Source organism: Balaenoptera acutorostrata, chromosome 5, assembly GCF_949987535.1.
Source record: "Balaenoptera acutorostrata chromosome 5, mBalAcu1.1, whole genome shotgun sequence".
Taxonomy (NCBI): domain Eukaryota; kingdom Metazoa; phylum Chordata; class Mammalia; order Artiodactyla; family Balaenopteridae; genus Balaenoptera; species Balaenoptera acutorostrata.
The window spans coordinates 67,415,412-67,436,587 of NC_080068.1; the positions used below are offsets into that span (position 1 = coordinate 67,415,412).

General features: G+C 36.5%; 1 protein-coding gene across 2 annotated transcripts; it reads right to left on the reverse strand.

The window, feature by feature from the left end:
* Positions 1-6,357: 6,357 nt before the first annotated feature.
* On the reverse strand, positions 6,358-20,588 carry EXOC1L (exocyst complex component 1 like). 2 transcript variants are annotated; one of them, XM_028163108.1, is made up of 3 exons: positions 20,468-20,588; positions 11,678-11,808; positions 6,358-6,624 (listed from the first exon to the last, which is right to left on the reverse strand). In XM_028163108.1, exons 1-3 carry the CDS (start codon positions 20,586-20,588, stop codon positions 6,358-6,360), a joined length of 519 nt encoding a protein of 172 aa, XP_028018909.1. The 2 variants fall into 2 exon arrangements, with proteins under 2 accessions (XP_028018909.1, XP_028018910.1); XM_028163109.1 differs by lacking the exon at positions 20,468-20,588 and adding an exon at positions 11,924-11,997.
* Between the last annotated feature and the right edge of the window lie 588 nt (positions 20,589-21,176).

Consider the following 21,176-nt stretch of genomic DNA (forward strand, 5'->3'; position numbering starts at 1 on the left):
ATCTATGGTTGTTTCCATATCTTGACTATCATAAATAATGCTGCAGTGAACATATGGGGTATATATACCTCTTCGAGTTAGTGTTTTCATTTTCTGGGTATTTAAAAATACCCAGAAGTGGAATTGCTGGATCATATGTTAGTTATATTTTTAGTTTTTTGAGGAACTTCCATACTGTTTGCACCAATTTACATTCCTACCAACAGTGCATGAGAGTTTCCTTTTCTCCACATCCTCACCAACACTTGCTATTTCTTGTCTTTTTGGTAGTGGCCATTTTAAATGGTGGGAGGTGATATCTCACTGTGGTTTTGATTTGCATTTCCCTGATGATTAACGATGTTGAGCACCTTTTTATGTGCCTGTTGGCCATCTGAATGTCTTCCTTGGAAAAATGTCTATTCAGATCTTTTGCCCATTTTTTAATTGGATTGCTTAGTTTTTTGCTCTTGAAGTGTATGAGTTCTTTATATATTTTGGATATTAGCCCCTTATCAGATCTAAGATTTGCAAATGTTTTCTACCATTCACTAGGTTGCCTTTTCATTTTGTTACAACAGCCATTTTGTTATGTTTCAAGAGTAGTAACTTACAGAATGTCCCTCAATTTGGATTTGTCTGATGTTTTCTCACAATTAGACAAAGTTTTGGATTTGGGGGAAGAATAGCACAGAGGTGATGTGCCTTTCTTGAATAAAAGGATACTTTGAGGCTATGAAAATGTTCTATTTCTCCTTAAACTTTCATTCACTAATTTAACACACATTTATTGATCTTACCTGCAGCAATTATTACTATGGTGTTTTGATGGTGACTCTCTATTTCTCTCATTTTTCTACACTTACTAGTTTTCCTCATTCCTTCTACTTCTCTTATTTGGAATTATACCATAAGGAAGAATTATCCCTTCTTTCCTCATTCATTCATTTTTGTCAGTATGGACTCAGATATTTACTTTATTCTTGTTTTGTTGTTCAAATTGTTCCAGTGCTGGTCATTGGGAACTATTCAAAGTTCTCTCCTGTGTATTTTTGCTCTCATTCTTTTTTTTCTTTTCTTTCTTTCTTTTTTTTTTTTTTTTAAGAATTTTTTAAAAAATTTTTATTTATGGCTGTGTTGGGTCTTCGTTTCTCTGCTAGGGCTTTCTCTAGTTGCGGCAAGCGGGGTACACTCTTCATCGCGGTGCGCGGGCCTCTCACTATCGCGGCCTTTCTTGTTGCGGAGCACAGGCTCCAGACGCGCAGGCTCAGTAATTGTGGCTCACGGGCCTACTTGCTCTGCGGCATGTGGGATATTCCCAGACCAGGGCTCAAACCCGTGTCCCCTGCATTGGCAGGCAGATTCTCAACCACTGCGCCACCAGGGAAGCCTTCTTTCTTTCTTTCTTTTTTTTTTGAGCACTTTCTTATCCTCTGGCACCTAGATGTTCTGGGCTCATCTAGTATTTTCCTTGCCCCAGCCATTCTCAAGTAACTCTGCCTCCTTTCATAAGAGAATGGTATTTCAAAATGATCTTCAACCTTTGCTTCAGAATGATAGATGTAAGTATTTTAAAATGTCCTATTATGAAAAATTAAAAACATACACAAAAGTAGAGAGACTGGTATAATAAACTCCAATGGATTCATCACCCAGTTTCAATAATGGCTATAACAATCCTATTTTACATTGTTCTCCATTTTTAATTCCTGCAACATTGGACAATAAATCCCCACTTCATGCCATATCACCAGTAAATATCCTAGTATCTAACTGTCTTGTCTTATTTATAAAGACTTTTATAAAACATACTCATCACAGCCTTGTAACATTTAAGAAAATTAACCATTGTTCCTTACTATCTAATACCCTCCAAATTCAAATTTCCCTGTTTCAGTCTTTTTATACTTGGGATATTCAAATCAGGGTCCACACCAGGTCCCTGGATAGCCTCCAACATGCTATATTTGGATGTTATATTTCTTGTCTCTTTTATATTAAGAAATAAGATAATAATAAACAGTTTTCCTACCCCTTCCCCCAACACACTTAAAAAAATTGATTTGTAGAGAAACTGAGTCATTGGTGCTATAGAATTTCACATTCTGTATTTGCATGCCATTTAGCTTATTCCTTCATTTCCCATATTTCTTAAAACTCAGTAACTAAACCTAGAAGACTGATTAGATTCACATTCATCTTTTAGATAGGACTCCTTCATTGATGGTGCTTATGTACTTCTTACCACATCATATCATGAGCACTTCAGGCTGGCTGACCCACTTTTGGTGATACTAAGATTGCTCATTGGGTTCAGATAGAGTCAGCCTGCTCCCTCCATTATAAAATTCCACATAACATTTCACCTAATGGTTTTTAACATTCATTGATAATTGTTGCCTAAATCCATTATTTCATTAGAGATTGAAAAATGGTAATTTTCTAGTTCTATCATTCCTACAGCACTCACTATTTGGAATTCTTCTTTAAAAGTTCCCCTTACTGTGTGTCACCTGAAATACAGTTCCTACGGGAATGGCAAGATACATGCTTGAGTCTATCCTTTATTTGTCTATTTTCAGATATTTCAATGACAACAAATGATATATTTTTGTTAGTATTGTAAATTCATGAACTTAAATATATCTGCTGTGCTTCATTCTAGTATAGTCATTTTCCTGTTATGCTCAAAATGTCTCGTCTTAGGTCAGTGGGAGCTACTTCAAGTTGGCTCCTGTGTCCTTGGACTGACCCCAGTTGACTTTGATAGCTTCCTTTCTTCCTGGTACATCAAGATGTCCCATGTTCATCTTGTACATTTTCTGTCCCAGACCTGGAATCAGTAATTTCTTTAAATAGTCTCCAGTCTTTTCAGTGGGAGATGGTATTTGCAGAACACTCTTGCATACTAAGATGCTCATGCCTCACGATGTCTTTGCTTCACGGTTTCAGTAGACAAACCTAGAAAATGCATGCTTTTTTTTTTAAAAAAGAGGAGTTTATATTCGTAAGTTTATATTACCATTTCCAGTTAAATTTACTGTTACCAGACTTTAATTTCTTTGATTTTTTACTTGTATATTCCCTCTGTTAAGCTTAAAAATCTCGGTTTCTAATGACATGAATGTGATAACATGTGTTTAATCTTACAATACTCACACTCCTATGATACTGTAAAAATAACACTACCAATATTACTAACAATTAAGCTTCTGGATATGGTTTTAGGTTCGATGGATTTTGACAAGTGTATACAGTCATGTAACCACCACCATAAACAAGATATTTCTGAATATACAAATAGACAATGGCCAGATTATATATAAAAATAGAACTCTGCCCCACCACCTGCAGCAGCCAGCTGAGGAAGCCAAACTAGTATGTTCAGTAACCAGTCCAGGAAGTCAAACTACTATCTGTAGCAATCAATCTAGAAAGCCTAATAATAGCCCCTGTAGTAATGGGCCCCAAACGACCAGGCCTTGATTAATAACTCAGCTTCCCTAATTTTGGCCCCCACTTCTGACTTAGGACCAACTATAGAGAAAGCCATATACATACCTTTAACCAATCACCTAGTATGCTCGGGTTCTTGTTAGCCCGCCAACACCTCCCCCATGCCAATGACCTCCAATCAGACCTCTTCCTCTAAAGATGGATATTCGGACTATTTGAAATATTTCTCTCTTGCAAACAATGTCACATGCCTTATGCATTTGTCATTCTGTATCTTTGCCAAAGTACCTTTGGGATACCTTTGAGTCATAGAAATAAAATAAAATTTCCATATCAAAGAATAAATGCATACGTAGTTCTGCAAGATATTCTCAAATTCCTCTCCTATCAGATTTGTACTCTCTTGCATTTCCTACAGCCGTGAATGAGGGGAACTGTTTTCCCATTCCCGATTGAATATTGTCAAAGTTTTGAATTTTTTCCAATAGAGAGGTGAGAAACAGGATCACACTGTATATTTAATTTGTATTTCTCCTATTATGGGCAAGGTTAAGCATCTTATCATATGTTTAAGTGTCATTTGCAATTCTTTTTCTATGTATGTATCTTTTACTAATTTTTCAGCAAATTGTAGTTAGTTTTTTTAACTCTTCAGTTTTAGGAGCAATCTGTATATGAAAGATATAAGTGTATTGCTACATAACTTGCACTTTTTCCAGTTTGTTATTTGTCGTTTGATTGAATATAGTTTTTCTTTTCATGCAAAGGCTTCTTATATTGATGTAGTTAAATTAATCATTTTTCTTCATTGTTTCTAGATTTGAGTGATAGCTAGGAGTTTTCCCCACTCTCAGTTTATAAAAAAATTCACCCATGTTTTCTTCTAGTAGATTTAAAGTAGTCCTTTTTTTCTTTTTAACATTTTTATTGATGTATAATTCACACACCATGCAATTCACCAATTTAAAGTGTACAATTCAATTATTTTTAACATATTACATTATTTTAAAAAATTATGGTATAATATATATAACATTAAATTTGCCATTTTAACCATTTAAAAATGTATAATTCAGCAGCATTAATTACATTCACAGTGTTGTGCAACCATCACCACCATCTATTTCCAAAACTTTTTCATCACCCCAAACAGAAACTCTATAACCATTCAGTAATAACTCCCCATTTTTTCTTCCTCCCAGCCCCTGGTAATGGCTAATCTACTTTCTGTCTCTGATTTTGCCTAGTCTATATATTTCATATAAGTGAAAGCATACAATATTTGTCCTTTTGTGTCTGGTTTATTTTACTTCACGTATTTTCGATGTTCATCCATGTTGTAGCATGTATCAGAACTTCATTGCTTTTTATGGCAGAATAATATTCCACTGTATGGATATATCACATTTTGTATATCCATTCTTCTGTTGATGGACACTTGCATTGTTTTCATCTTTCGGCTGCTGGGAATAATGCTGCAATGAATATTGGTGTAAAAACATCTATTCAACTCCTTGCTTTCAATTCCTCTGGGTATATACCTAGGAGTGAAATTGCTGGGTTGTTTGGTAATTCTGTGTTTAGCTTTTTGAGGACAAGTCAAACTGTTTTCCACCATGGCTATACCATTTTACATTCCCATAAGCAATGTATGAGGGTTTCAATTTCTCCACATCTTTGCCAACACTTCTTGTTTTCTGTGTTTTTAAAAAATAGCCATCCTGGTAGGTGTGAAGGGGGATACATTTTGGTTTTGATTTGCATTTCCCTAATGACTCATGCTGCTGAGTTTCTTTTCTTGTGCTTATTGTATACTTTGCAGAGATGTCTATTCAAGTTTCTTGTCTATCTTTGAATTAGGTGTTTGTCTTTTTGTTACTGAGTTGTAGGAGTTTTTTACATTAAACCCTTATCAGATATACAATTTGCAAATGTTTTCTTTCATTCTGTAGGTTTGTTTTTCACTTTCTTGATAATGTTCTTTGATGCAAAAGTAACTCTGTTGAAGTCCAATTTATCTAATTTTTCTTTTGTTGCTCTTCCTTTTGATGTCATAAAAATCCATTGCCAAATCTAAGGTCCTGAAGATTTACCCCTATGTTTTCTTCTAGGAGTTTAATGCTCTCAGGTTTTACATTCACATCTTTAATCCATTTTAAGGATATTTGTGTATGCTGTAAGAAAGGGGTTCAATTTCTTTATTTTGCATGTAGATATCCAGTTGTCCCAGCACTATCTGTTGAAGAGATTATTTTTTCTCCTTTGAATGAACTGGCATCCTTTCCAAAAATCAGTTGACCATAGATGTATGAGTTTATTTCTGAACTCTCAATTCTATTCCATTCGTCTGTATGTCTATCTTTATGCCAGTACTATACTGCTTTGATCACTATACCTTTGTAGTAAGTTTTGAAATTGGGAGGTGTGAGTCCTCCAACTTTGTACTTCTTTTTCAAGATTGTTTGTCTATGTGGGGTCCCTTGCAGCTCCATATGAATTTGACTATTGACTTTTCCATTCCTACAAAAAAAGCCATTGGAATTTTGATAGGGATTATATTGATCTGCAGATCACTTTGGGTAGTACTGACATCTTGACAATATTAAATCTTCCTGTCCGTGAAAACAGGACGTATTTCCACTTATTTAGGCCTTTTAAGATAATTTTTGATACCCCTTAGTAGAATACTAGTTTAGGCAAAACCATCCAACTCCTTCCAAAGTTACCAAAGAACACATAGGCAAAAGTCCAGAATGTTGAATGAATGCATCGAAACACATTTCACTGCAATTCACAAAGCATCAGTTTATTTTCATATAAATAGTAGTCACTGATAAAGGGAAAAAACAAAATCATGAGTATCAATATTTCCTTAGGGAACCATTTTCATAGAACACTGATGAAGTAACATGGTATACATATTCAGAGTGGCAAGGGACACAGGGACAAGCACACTAGATTGAAAGCATAAAAGCATATTCTCATAAGGACCAAGCAATCCTTGTTGTTGGAGGACCAAATGGAATCATCATTAAGGTAAGTAGAATCAAAGTTCACGATCCGTAAGTCCTTCTTAAGGTATGCATGATTCAGCTTGTTTACAGTTCGAACAAAGGCATATTTGGAAGCACAACTATATGCTTCCAAACTGTACACTTTCTTGAAGTGCAGATCAAAAAATGGATTGTCCTAGAAGAAAAAGAGAGACATGATTTTGTTTGTAGCCAGGAAAGTAGCTAGACTTCCTGGATTCTCTCATATTGATTGTTGTATTGATTGTAAAGTATCAGTATCAAACGTTTTCCCAAAATCTACAAATGAGCTTTCCAAAACTACCTATTTCAAACATGTTGCTTCTAAAAAGAACAACAATAAGAAAGATTATTTTTGAAGCATCTGTGATTTTTCAATTATGCAAATAAATGTGTCAAAATGTGCAGTTACCAAGTCTTCCCAGGGTAGTGAATTTGAGAGGATGGATGGGGATGGAAGAAAAGAATAAACCCAATTATAGATTTCCACAGGAGAGAAAAGGTTTCTCCTTTTCTCTACTAGGAGGTCGTCTGTTGTGCTATTTCAATGGTAGAAGGGGGAAATACAGAATGGCTAATCAGCCTTTGGCATACAACAGATCACCAGCTTGCTGGCTTTGGAGTTAATAGCAAGGAATTACTTTTAAAGTTAATAGCAAGGATCATTAAATCATTTGACTGAAACTGGCAATTTACTAAAGACTGACTCACTGGATTGCTCTAGGCTGTATACTTCTAGTGGAGATGTTTCAGGGAAAAGTAGGCATCAAACCTGATCTAGGTCCTACATGTTAAAATAATAATCATTGCTACTGTTACTAATAGCAGTAACAACTATGCCTTGCATTTATAAAGTGCTTTTCAGTTTACAAAATGCTTTCGCATTCATTATCTGCCTAACTCCTAACTCTCTTTGAGGGCAGAGGTTTTCAGTCATTTATCTTTTGTGTATCCACAGCAACTACTAAGTTCTCAACAAATGTGTGTTGAACTGATCTGAAGTCATCCTATAAAAAGAGAAGTGGAGGTAAACATTGCCCTAAATGATAAAGAGGCAGAGAGAGACCAGACCAAACAAAAGTATTAATGACTTGTTACCATGCAGTGTGTAAAGTTTGTATATAAGAACTTATGTATTTGCAATTTCTTTTTCAAATAGGAAAATTCTTAGAGGAGACAGGAAAAAGAACAAGGGTTTTGGAGTTCGCCAACTGTTTTGACTCTGATGTAATCATGGGCAGGGCACTTATTATATTTGGCCTTCACTTTTTAGATAGGGTTGCTATGAAGTTTGCATGAGATTAATCATTTAAACTGTGATACTAGTATGGAGCTTAATGAATGATAGTTCCTTTTCCCAAATCTGTCCCCAAAGATTGTGATACTGGTGTTAATATCACCTTGCTTTACACTATTAAAATTTTTAAAAAACAAAACAATACTTTAAGAAAAAGAATGTACAAGAGTGATGTGATTTTAAGTACAATGTTCTCTAGTCACACCTTGCAAAATGTTTCCTAGCTGTCATGATTGCAGATTGAAGGACAGTTCTTTAGAGAATCTCAATGAAAGGAAATCACACCCATTCCATCACCAGATACTAATCATACTCCTTATGTAGTTTCCTCACAGAAACATTTACTCCTTATCATGTAGAAAATATCCTTTGTTCTTTTGAGATACTTGGAGAGGATTAAGTTTTTCCATTAGCCTGATAATTGAAGCCTAAACAGGCATGAACATAGAATACAAGTTCGTCCATCTGTCCCTTCCTTCCTTCCTCCCTCCTGCCCTCCCTCCCTTCCTCTCTCCCTCTGTCTCCCCCTTCCTTTCTCTTTCTTTCTTTTGATAGCGCTAAAAGGGAATCTCATAGTTCATTCAGTAATCCCTTGTTTATAGTAGATTAAATATAATGTAATATAATGTAATGTAATAGTGAATAATAGTTTCCAGAGGGGTGAAGCCCAGGCCACACATGTAGTTATTGGCAGAGCCAAGACAAGGACTAAGCTCTCACTCAGCCCAACCCCATTTCCTGCTACATCATTCTCTCTTCTGTTGCACCACGTCAGTCTCCAAATCCCCAGTCATTCTGATTTCTGCTTTATAAATTGACTTCAATTTCAATTCCATTCCATTTTAAAGTTGACAACTTTTGGCTTGAAATAGCTCTATTTAAAACATTGCTATCGAGAAAAATATAATAAATTGACTCCTGAGGATTCAATTACAAGAGGGAGGGCGAGTGGTAATTCCCAGAACAACTGAGATATTTTTACTTCATCCACAGAAAAGAAATATTTAAAAGAACTACTCTTTGGATATTATAGGTTTTCTTCTGGCAATTTAATATTTTAGGCCCTAAAGTGATCAGAAAAATAGAAATACTCAATTTCCCTTTTGTATCTAGTTCACTATGAAAGATAACAATCTTCAAATGGGAAAGGGAATAATTAACAACATAGAGATGGAATTAAAGGCCAGAAAGGTGAGGAGAAAATAGAGCAGAGCTAGCTGCGTCCAATGAATCTAAGCTGACAGGCTTGATTAATACATCCTGGGCACTGACCAAGCTTATAGAAAATAATTATGACAGTAATATTTGGGGTATTACTGTTGGGGTGGGTATAAAAGATGGAGTCTATAAAATCTTTCTTTCTTAGAAATTTATTTCCTAGTTCTGTAGAAATGGTTATATTAGATGTTCTCTATCATTTAATAATATACTTGCAGACTAAAAGATATAAGTGCTGTATAATTGGCTGTATAAAATCAGCCAATTATGTTAAACTAGCATATCTACCTTTATTGTGTTTGTCATTAGCCTGATTAGAAAGCCCTTTAAAATTGATTTTTTTAAGAAAGCATTTGAATGCATTTTGTTTGGTATTATATTTATTCAATAAAGTATTTAATTAGTGCTAAGTTGGACCCTGTTGCTAAGCCCCAGCAAGCAATCATCCTAGATAGGGTTAAACCCCCAGTAAAATTGCCATATTGCACATGTCTTAATGAAGTTTGAATGTTAAATAAATTGTACATTCACTTGAGCACTTGAGAAAAAAATAAGAAAATGGTCAAAAAAAGAGGTGGGCATGATTAATTCTTTAAACTACAGATTAGTGAACTTGACACTGACTTGTGATAAAATTCAATGCAGTATAGAAATTTTGGCAAATACCTAAAAGCATATAGAAGAAAATACTTTAAAAATTTGTACTCCTATGATACAGAGATAATTATTGTTAAAGTACTGATTAGTTTCATATATACATTTACATACCCACATACATATTTTTTGTATTAAAATTTAAGGTTCAGCTTTCAATTTTCAATACTATGATAAATTAAATATGTAAAATGAGATAATATTATAGAAAAGTTTTGTATTCAGCTGACTTTTAAAAAACTTATTAAATGGTGAACAATTGTGTTCTGAGGTATTCTTTTGGAAACATGACTTTTAATGACCATGTAATGTTCCGGCATATTGACATGAAAAAATATATTTAACTATTTCCTAAGTGTTGAACATTTAGGTAGAATATATTGTCAGAAAAATGCTATGTGATTACTTAGGAAAGAAAGCAATGAAATCCAGCATGCTTTCACCAAGAGGTCATGCCAAACACACCAAATTTTAAAAATAGGATTCCTAGGTGATAAGATAATAGCAGGTAACATATTGATTTCAGTAAAGATCTTAAGGGAAAAATTTAGATATTCAGACTAGATAATTAATAAGGCAGAATTAAGTGGCAGAGTTAAGAGCTTGTGTCCATCTAACTTACCACTGTATCCTCAGAGCCTAGCAGAGCCTGGTATACCATAAATTCTCAGTGAATGACTGAATACACAAATTTGTAGAGATGACAAACAACCAGACCAAAGAAGACAAATTGATAGATTTGGAGGTAAAGTCTAGTTCCATCTCTAGAGTAGTTATTTGACCTTAGGCAAGTCAGTTAATCTCTTTATGTCTCATTTTCCTCATCTGTAAATCAGGAGTAATGATAGAATCTAATTCATGGGATTTTTGTGACAGTTATGTGAAGTTATATATGGAAAGAGCTTTTCGTGGTTCCTGTCATCTGGTAAGAGTTTACTGAGTGTGAGATGGTAGCAGGTAGCAGTACTACTAGTAGTGGTAATAATAGTAGTAGTAATGATAACCTATCAATTACCTAGAGGTATGCACTTAGCCCTGCCTGCTTCATCATTTTTATTATTGACTTGAATGAAGTCCTAAATGCTGTGCACATTAAATCTGTATCATACTATAGTGAATATTAAAAAATCAAAATATTAGAAGATTTGATAGGTAGGAACAATAGGCCAACCTAAGAATATGGCATTTAATCAGATTAAGAATAAAAGAGCTTAAATTCTAATTCATCCAACAATAACAGAAATATTTATTGAGTCCCTGATAACTGCCAGGCAGAAGGCTACAATAAAAGATGAAAAGGAATGGTTACAGTTTTTTATCCAGAGGGGAGACAGAGTAAGCCAACAGTTGCAGATTGTTGGATTATTTACATCCACTGTGCAATGGGGTTATAGGGCAGGGGGACATGAGTACGACTTTACTCCATGGGGAATCTGAGAATGGGGTGGAAGCATCAGATATTTAAAGTTTCAGAACTGACTGGAAGATTGTGTTTAACCTGTTAAGAAGACCTTGGGGGCTTCCCTGGTGGCGCAGTGGTTGGGAGTCTGCCTGCCAATGCAGGGGACACGGGTTCGAGCCCTGGTCTGGGAAGATCCCACATGCCGCGGAGCAACTAAGCCCGTGAGCCACAATTACTGAGCCTGCGCGTCTGGAGCCTGTGCTCCGCAACAAGAGAGGCCGCGACAGTGAGAGGCCCGCGCACCGCGATGAAGAGTGGCCCCCGCTTGCCACAACTAGAGAAAGCCCTCACACAGAAACGAAGACCCAACACAGCCATAAATAAATAAATAAAATTAAAAAAAAAAAAAGAAGACCTTGGGAAAGATGCTTTAAATCTAATAGACAAAATTCAAATTTAAACTCATAAAAACAGAACAAACAAACCAGTAGGTCATCCCAGTAGATTAAACTGTACCACTTAAGAATAATATGTCATTTTAACACTCAGTACGTGCCAAAAATATATGAAGTAAGATATTAACCATAAAGGTCTCCAGCATATTGATCCCACATCTCCCTTACAAAACATAACACTTACTGTATCTGCTTCTTTTCCATCGATCATCCGCAGATCGTTCAAAGACCACTTTTTGGTTACTTCATATTTTTCATCTAAACCTATTCTGTAGTGTTTCACCATAACTATTTTTACTTCTTCATTTTTGGTCACTGTAGGACAGAAAAACACTTCGTTTACATAGACTCTTAGAAGATAATAAATTATTCATCATCATACTTTTCAGTATTTATGAATCTCCTTTTCCTATAATAAGCTTGAACGTACATTGTATCTGCACCCCGGTTATGAACCCTGAGGTATCTGAAGCTTCATGAGTATGCCCTCAAATTTCCTCAGTGTGTTAACTTTATTTTTGCTGCAATTGTGGTCACATACAGCCGCGGTAATGTCTGTCAGATAGAACACCGAGCTCTGTGCTTTCAGCTCTGAGCTTTGTGGTGGAGGATAGAGTTCAACTCAGGGCAGGAAATAGGAGGCTTAGTGTGAGCATACAGTCAGTGCCAAAGTATTTACCAGAACAAGTTGGAATTTTAATTTATGACAATATAAGAAAATGAGGTCAGGAAAGTAAACAGTTCTGCTCACACAGCAACCCACTGTTGAAGACTGACCATGCAAATACTTGTGCACACTTTTTTTTTAAAAGTTGCTGTGAGATTTTTGATGTAAGAGTGCTTGCAAAACAGCAACTACTGACCTATTTGGTATTGTTTGAAATTTTTAATCCTCTGTAGTGTGTATACAAAATCCTAGTATTCAAAATGTGCCATCGAGACAAAAAACTTTAGTGCTGTACTTTGAAAGATATGGGAAAATCATTGCTTATTTTATGTGAACAACATGAGGGAAATAATTTCCTGGTCTTAAAATCATTGTGTTTGGTCTCATATGAACACATTAGAAGAATCAACATTTGATGTTAGAGTTCCTGGACTGAAAGTTATCAATGAGTTCCCAAGGGAGTATTTACTGGGTATCCACTATTTGCCTGATAGAACTATTACAAATGCCACAGGGGGTACAAGTATGAGACATGGTCCCTGCCCTCTGGAAACTTATGGTTTTGTTGAAGAGACAAGGCTAACACACATGTGTCACATAAAATATATAATATGAAGGAATGCATGTATATTATAAAGAGGTGGCAGTGGGAATTGAATATCTTAAACTTTCAAGATGGATGATGTCACTTGGAGAGTTATAAGCTGGTTCTGTCTTCTAAGAATAAGACTGGAATTTGTCTTTGGGGAAGACTTTCTTTTGGTTCTGGAAAGCATCACTTTGGCATGACCTCCTAGTTAAGAAGATTAAAACAATATATTACAGTATAATCATAGTGATAGATAAGCAATATGGAACAGACTATATGTTCAACAGAAGTTCTAAGAAGGGAGAGGATTTGAATAGTTAAGGAAAGAATTATGGAAGAAATAGAATTGGAGATAGAGCTTTAAAATTAGTAAAGGCAAGGATGATACTGACGGCATTTCTAGGTGAAGGACAGTATGACAAAATGAGTAGACAATAGACCCTGAACTTCACCAGGTAAGATTAGAGACAGTGGATTGTATAGATTGATTGGTGTCAGGATATGGTGGACAACAAAGTTAACCAGGTTGTGAAAATGTTTTGAAAAGTGACAGAAACCACTGTGGTCTCATGGTGTCTCAACCCCCCTCTGATGGGAGGGATTGGAATCTGGCCTGGACATTGAGGGCTCCAGAGTTGGGACTGGTGGAGGGAGTATCCTCTGTAAGTACAGGTGATACTGAAATTAAGGCAACCAGTTGAGCTTAGACTTCATGATGGAGCTGAGCTCAGTCTCCCAGAGAAGGGAGTCTGAGCAGGTTGACAAATCTAAGAAGAGAGCACTATGTCAGGAGTTCAGTGAAAGCTCATACTGTAACACATGTTCAGTAAGTCTCTTTCCTCCTTGAGCAGGAGACTAATACAGTTGTGTCCTGTTGAAGGAGTATTTTTCTGGAATCAGTGATGCCCAGGATACATTGAAGAAGAAAAGAAAGAAGAACTGGAGGTCCCTAGAAGAGGCAGTGTGTCTTAGTGGGCTCTGGCATTAAACATTCCGGATTCAAATCATGACACCACTTACAGTGTGGTCTGTAATCTCATTATTTAATCTCTAGAGAGATTAAACCTCAGTTTTCTCATGTTGTAAAGTGGACATCATAGTGATACAAACCCATAGGGTATAAAGATTAAAGTCTATAAATGACTTAGGATAGTGCCTGGTTTATAGTAATTGTTTCCATTTTTGTCTTGTTTTGTTTTTGAGGCTGTTGTTGGAATCTAGGCATAGGATGTAGGCAATGGAAATAGAAGTGGTAAATCTAAGTTAGATTTTAAATGAGGCATTCACAACACTGGATGGAAACCAAATACGTAAGCATGGTTGGGCGGAATAGTGAATTTAGTCTTTGATGTACAGATGAGCTCCATAAACTATCTCAGAAGAGAAGGAGATGATGGAAGTTTATAGTTTAGGAATGAAGATACAGACTTGGGATTTTTCTGTGTGGACAGGTTTCCAAAACTAGGTTTATAGGGAAAAGAGCAGAGGAAAGAGGGGAAACAGAGTAGAGAAAAAAAAGGTGCCAGCAGAGAGGTCTAAGAAGGGCCCATCAGAAAAGAGACAAGCCCAACAGTGCAATGCTACGGAAATCAAGAGGACAGAGAATTTCAAGAGTTGGAGACAATCCCATGAAGTTACTTTGTTGGGTAACTTTGTTCAGTCCTGGCACTGAATCTGACTTGGGGAAGATCATTGATTTCTTCCCTGAGGGCAGTTTCTCTAGAATGGGGAGGGCAGAAAACAGCTTGTAGAGGGCTCCTTCATGGACTAACCATACTGAGTGTGTACTATGCGCCAGTTCTTATGTTAGGTAGGGTTTAGAAAGAGAGATAAGAGAATAAAGGCTATGATTTAGATCACATATTCCAAGAGTTTGGAAGAGGAGTGATTGCATATTTTGAGGACAAAAGGAGTGATTGAGGGGCATGTCCTGGAGGGGACCCAGTGTGGAAGATCTTAACCCTGGGTAAGGAAACTGGCTCAGAGACTGTGAGTCTCCTGAAACTGTGCAAAATTTGGTGGGTTTCTGCCCGTGTACACTTCCCCAACCCTAAAAAAGGTCCACTTCCACTGGTCTAGATGTTAGCTTTGGGAAGAGGAAAGGAAAAGAGAAAAGAAGCCATTAGGCTGGTGTGTTGAAGTGGAAGCATGGTTGATTCTGTCATACTTACTAAGGACAAGATTTTGGAGGCAGTTCCTTCCACTAGGAGGTAATTGTCTGTCCAGACAAAGGCTCTACCTCAGAACCGAATAATAATGTTCTTGTTCTGGCTAGCTGTCTCACTGGCGACTTAGGAAGTGGGAGAGGATGGGGATGGGGAGAAATAACTGGATACTGTATAAAAATATCATTTGAAGCAAATTCCACTGCCTCATCTACATGTTATGATAACCAGCTAATTGGCTGTAGACCCACTGATTTGTTTCATTAATTTGATAAGTATTTGAGTGCCCCTTTTGTACAAAGCCCTGGGCTAGGCATTGAAAAAATGCATTCCCCTATGACACCATTCCTGCTCTTGCTGAGATTACAGAGAGTGGGGCTTCAGAGAGAAAATACACCATCAAGTGCTGTGAATGAGGCATGGACAGGGTCTTATAGGAACATGGAGAAGGGACATCTTCATCCCACTAGGGGTCAGAGAGAGCTTCTTGAAGGAGGTTATCTGAGTTGTAAAGGACCATGGGAGTTAGCAGAATGAAGAAAGGGGTAAAGGGAGTTCTGGAACAGCATGTGGACAAAAGCGTAAAATACTTGAATCTTTTGAGTCCTTACAGGCATTTAGTATTGCTGGCATGAAGGGAAGGGGTGAATAGGTGGTAGGAATCAGGGTAGGCAGAAGCTGGTTCCTGAATGGTCTAGAATGCTACGCTAAGGAATTCAAATATTATCCTGAAAGCTCTGTTTGTGGGGACATTGACGAGGGCGAAGAGTGTTGTCGCTGAAGGACGTTAAGTGGTCAGGCTGAGCTTTACATTTTAGAAAGTTTTCTCGGGCAGTTCTGTAAAGGATGGGTGGGAGGGAGGGAATGAAGAAAGAGATGTTAAGAAGGTAGGATCTACCAGTCATCAAGTTTTCTTACATTAATGGTCACTGTCCCACTAATAACAAACTAAGAAAATAAAATGCTCGCTTTAAAAGTTAACCTTTTGATACAGTGATGCAGCACAGAGACGGTACAACCTCCTTAATTTGGCAAAATAGTCTCCTCTGTAGCCAAGAGCTTCCAAGAACTGTCTTTAGCCAAGAGTCAAAGTCTGCTCAGGCTGGAGTGGACCCAATCCCTAAGTTCCATACTTGAGTTCTGCTGCCAGCTAAAATTAAATGGCCGTATTCACATTAATGCAGTGGCAAAGTGGAAACATCACGTTGTCTTAAAACAGAAATGTGTTTATATAGTCAAAATGTTACAGAGTTGGTTTCCGTAACATCAGATGGGCCGCTATCTAATTATGATTTAGTGATATCTATAGACCCAGGGACTTTCAGAATGAACCTGCTCCAGTTTCACTATTTTAGTTAACATTTTCAGAACAACCATCTTAACTTCACACTAACAACTTATCTTCACTTTTAATTTCAAAATAAACATTGTTGTTAATAACTGCCTCTATTATCACGGCGAAATAGTCACTATTATTCATGAGGCTAAGTGGAAAGAAGATTGGCCAAGTGAACCAATATAATTTGGCAGAACAGGAAAAATAGTAGCCCACGAGTAAACTGCACAGAAGAACTTTAAATACATAAACCACTGTCATTTTACAATCCCAGTGTTACATAATTGTTTTCATCATTGAAATTAAGTAATAGGGAAAAACTACCATGAGATATCAAAGACAAGAAGCCTCAGTGAAAATGTTTCAATGTATTGGTGACATCTTGGGGTTGTTGAGAATGCTATTACTGATTTCATCAAAAAAGTAACTTTCAAATAATTTTTATAGAAATATTTTAATCACATCGATTTGGGGGCAATACTGGGTACTCTAGATTCAATGTTTGTCCCTCCTTCCCCTCAATTCCTATGTTGAAATCCTAACCCCCAAGGTTATGGTAGTAGGAGGTGGGGTCTTTCAGAGGTGATTAGGTCATGAGGGCAGAGCCCTCATGAATGGGATTAGTGTCCCTATAAAAAGACCCCAGAGAGCTCCCTTGCCCTTTCCACCCTGCAAAGTTAGAGGGAGAAAAAGGTGGTCTATGAGGACGCAGATCCCCACCAGACACCGAATCTGCAGGCACCATGTTCTTGGACTTCCCAGCCTCCAGAACTGTGAGAAATAAATGTTTGTTGTTTATAAGCCACCCAGTCTCTAGTATTTTGTTTCCTCTTCTTGTTAACTTATTCTTATTTAACACTCTTATTGTGAACAGTATAAATGATTTCACAAAATTATTCATTTCTCCGGTTCACAGAGAAGAAGTTCTTTTTTGGCATCAAAATGTAATAGGTATGGAGAATTTATGCATACTATCTTCATAATTCTAGCAAATGCCATTTATTTTCAAATTAATTACCTGTGAATGGAGAATATTTTCTAAATATATGTGAATACTTAAATCTGTATCAGAATATGTATACAATTTTTATTTATAAAATAGAAATATACATACTTCCATATGTTTACTGTATATTTTATTTTTATTATAAATATTTATTTACAGCATATACTATTTATAAATAAATACTTCAGCATATGTTTTCACAATAGATACATTCTTTTCTGTAATTTTAACAATATAACCCCACCTTCCAATTTTGAATAAAATTCTAGCCCTTTTTGGAATAGAATTTATCATTTTTCCCCCCTCGTTAGGATTTAAGAGGTGAGCACTATGTGTAGATGTAAATGTTATTATTTCTGGTTCAGAGAGGTCAACACGGAGGCCAGAGCGTTGCCCCATATATCACAGCTGGCAGGTGGGCAAAGCAGAGTCATGTTTCACACCAGCTGTGTCGGACTCCTAGCCTTCCAAGGTCCATTCCACCATGCCCTGCTACTTCCCATCCAATCAGCCATAATCACTTTACATGCGATTTCAAGTCCTTCAGAATTTCTTTAACTCATTTGCATTCTCATCACTGCACAACTGACTTGTCCCTTTCTTGTTCCCGTACTTTATAGAGCTCCTCCCTCCTTCCTAAGAAGTTGCCGCTTTTAACAGCCAGGGATAATGATGTTCTAGGCTAGGGGAAGCTAATTTCAAGGGGAAATGACCATGTAAACCCTGACGTGGGAGGAGACCGAGGTGCCAGGAAATCCCCAATGTAAATCCTACCAAACTTCAGAGAGGGAGACAGAATTTAAGACATCTGCTTTTTAATATTGACCAAGTAAGTTATCAAGGCAACAGTAAATCACAATCATCTGGTTGTGAGACCCCTGCAAAAGGCAGACTCTGATTGGATAAATAGAAAGTTTAACTTATTTAAACATATCTTTTTTAATTTGAGAAATGCATGATGGGATTTAACTACTCTAGACTTGATTCTCACAAATTTAGAACTGCTGGATTATAGGATATAAAGAGGAAATCATAACTATATGTCTCCCTCCTCCCAGAAGGTGGTCAACATTCAAAACCTGGAGTTACCTGCCTCAACAGTTGAGATATGGCCTGCTTGATTCCTATCAATGGAGATTTTCTGAGTAAAGCATAGTCAAAGATTTAGGACTAGCAAGCATCACACTGACTTTATTTTAAATTACTGTTCCGTCTAATTGCATTTGAAATGGTCATAAAGAGAGGCCACATTTGGGGAAAGTGCTCTCAAGTTGATGGATGTGATGTGTAGAGGAGTCATAAAGTTGGTGAGTGAACATGACTTATAATGTTAACTTTTACCTGGAATATCACAATATTGTCTTCTCTTTCTCACATCTAAGAGAACCTTGTTTTTCCTTTGCTTCTAACATGACAGAATCATTGAATTTTACTAATGAAAGTGATCACCTACTTTCTGTGGTCATTGTCCAGGTGAAAACATTGAACCCTAAAGAGGTTGCCTTCACACGTGTTAACAATGCCAACCCCTTGTTGTCCAATCCTGGTTAAAAGGATTCATGTCATTTATGAAAACAGACAGCAGGTGACCCCAGCCCACAGTGTCTTTCTCAGAACTTGAGGATATTGGGAAAAAAATTACATCCCTTTCCAAAAATTTAATTGTAGGAGTGTTTTGGGTTTTTTTTCCATGCCAGATAGAACAAGTTAATTATATAGTTGGAGATGGGCATTAAGATACATGTGGTAAATTAGATGTAAATAATGCCTGGTAAATAAATATGCATTATTGATTGTTTTATTTTTTATAAGTTTCTTAAAAAACACGTATACACTAATGTTATGTGATTAGTAATTAGCTTTATAAAGTAGGATTATAATAGGTATAAAATTATTAAATTTTAATGTTGGAATAAGCATATTCTCTAATATATTAAGTCAAGATACTTTGAGATATAGTGATCTGATCGTTTGAATATAATACAGTTTCTAAAATTGTTTCATTTGACCTTTTTTCCATTTGATTTCTTTCTTTTTCCTGGACTGATTAAGTTTTGTACCTTGCTGATATGCTAAGCCTTACACTTTTTATTTATTTGGCAAAATATGCTAGGTAACGTATTACATAAATGTTAGTATTCTTATTTTTAAGTAAATATTAGTATACTTATTAGGAATTACAGAATTTTAAAGAGTTCTTAGCACTTTCTTTAAAGATGTTCTACTTCCCTTATAGTACCCCCTCTTGACAACTTTTGAAAGTTCTTCTAAGCAAATTATCAGGAAAGGAATTATAACAAATTTTCTGAAAATGCTGAACTGTGTGCCTTAAAAAGCAAAGTCTACAATGAAAACTTAGAGTTTCTAAGCTCTTTCCTCCGAAGCCCCTGAAAACTATTAAAAAGCATGGATTGGGAAAAGGAAATGCTGTATATTAAATTCAATAATGGCACAAGAATTTCTGTCTAAATTCAGCACAAAAATTACAGGTTAGGTAAATCATAATTAAGTGCAAAAGCTTATTCCTACATTTGGACAATTTTCATGAATTTTTAAAATATGAGGGAAAATATTTTAATTAGTTTAAAGAACATTTCCTTAAAGTTCCATCTTCATGAACTAATTTCTACCATTAAAATATTGTTTCTGTGAGCATACTGTGAGAAAGAATTTTTAAAAGATCATTTCTCTTTTCAAAATAAGCCACCAGGAAGTCTAAATAAGCCTCAGAAGAAAATCTAAGGTCTTTTTTTTTTTCTTTCCTAGCATGAAAAGAGAGAACCCTAGTTGTCCAGATTTGTTGGAAATAGAGCTGTATAACTCAATTCTCCAATATGTTTTAAAATATATAGAGACCTCTCCGTTGAATTTTTTAAAACAAGCTCTTACACAAGAAAATCGCATGCCATGCAAGTGAATTAAATAAAAGACTGGAGACTAAATAATCAAATCAGCAAAAGCACATACCCAGTTTCATTTCTGAACAATTAACCAAAATATTCTTAATACAATATTTTTTTGTCTTCCATTTTAGCACTTAAAAAAATTCTGTAGAATCCAAATTCTTAATCTTCGCATAGTTAAGTTCTATCACAAGAAGATACATGTGCTGTTATTGCATAGGAAAATAAACACCCAAAAATGTCCTTCTACCACCCAACCATCTTGGGGTTATTTACATTTTGAAATGATAACAGAAAGAACAGATTACCTGACACACAGAGGTAATACCTGTCCTGGACCGAGAACTCTATTTCAATAAACTCGTACAGATTCTGCGAGAGTGGCTTAAACAGTTTCTTCTGCAAGTCCTCCTTTACCAATGATGACATTTCCTCCAGTTCCACTTGGCCTGAGGTCTTGGCTCCAGCTCACTCTTTCTCTCCTTCTGCTCTCTAGATTTCTTGTTTTGGTTTGCAGTTCCTCGGTGAGTCCTGCCCACCTCCCAACCCTCACTTTCAACTTCTCATTCCTAGCCAGACCCAGGCTCCCGAGAGCACTCAGAGCGGTCAGACCCCTCACTGCGGTATCTGCCCAGTGGCAGCAGCGGCGGCAGCCAAAATACAGCAGCGGCATCAGCTCCGCTGTCACTCTCCAGCATCCAGGATCAAGGAGGCTGCTCTCTGGAGCTCTCCTGTGGTTTGTGGATGGGGAACATATTTATGAACACCAGCAGATACACTTGTGGAGTCCGCTGGTCTCCCTAGTCTAGTAACCTTTTCCCCTTTCACATAACTCTGCAGAGGAAGACCACTACTTCAGCTTGATTCCGTTACATAAATCAGCTGTCTGGCTCTATTGATTGGGATCATCTTCCATTAAGAACTTTGCTGTCATCGGCAAGAGAAAAAGCACCCGTGCTTTCTCCTGACACTTCCAACAAGTCTCTTTCCCTCCTTTCTTTCCCCTCCTGCCATTCA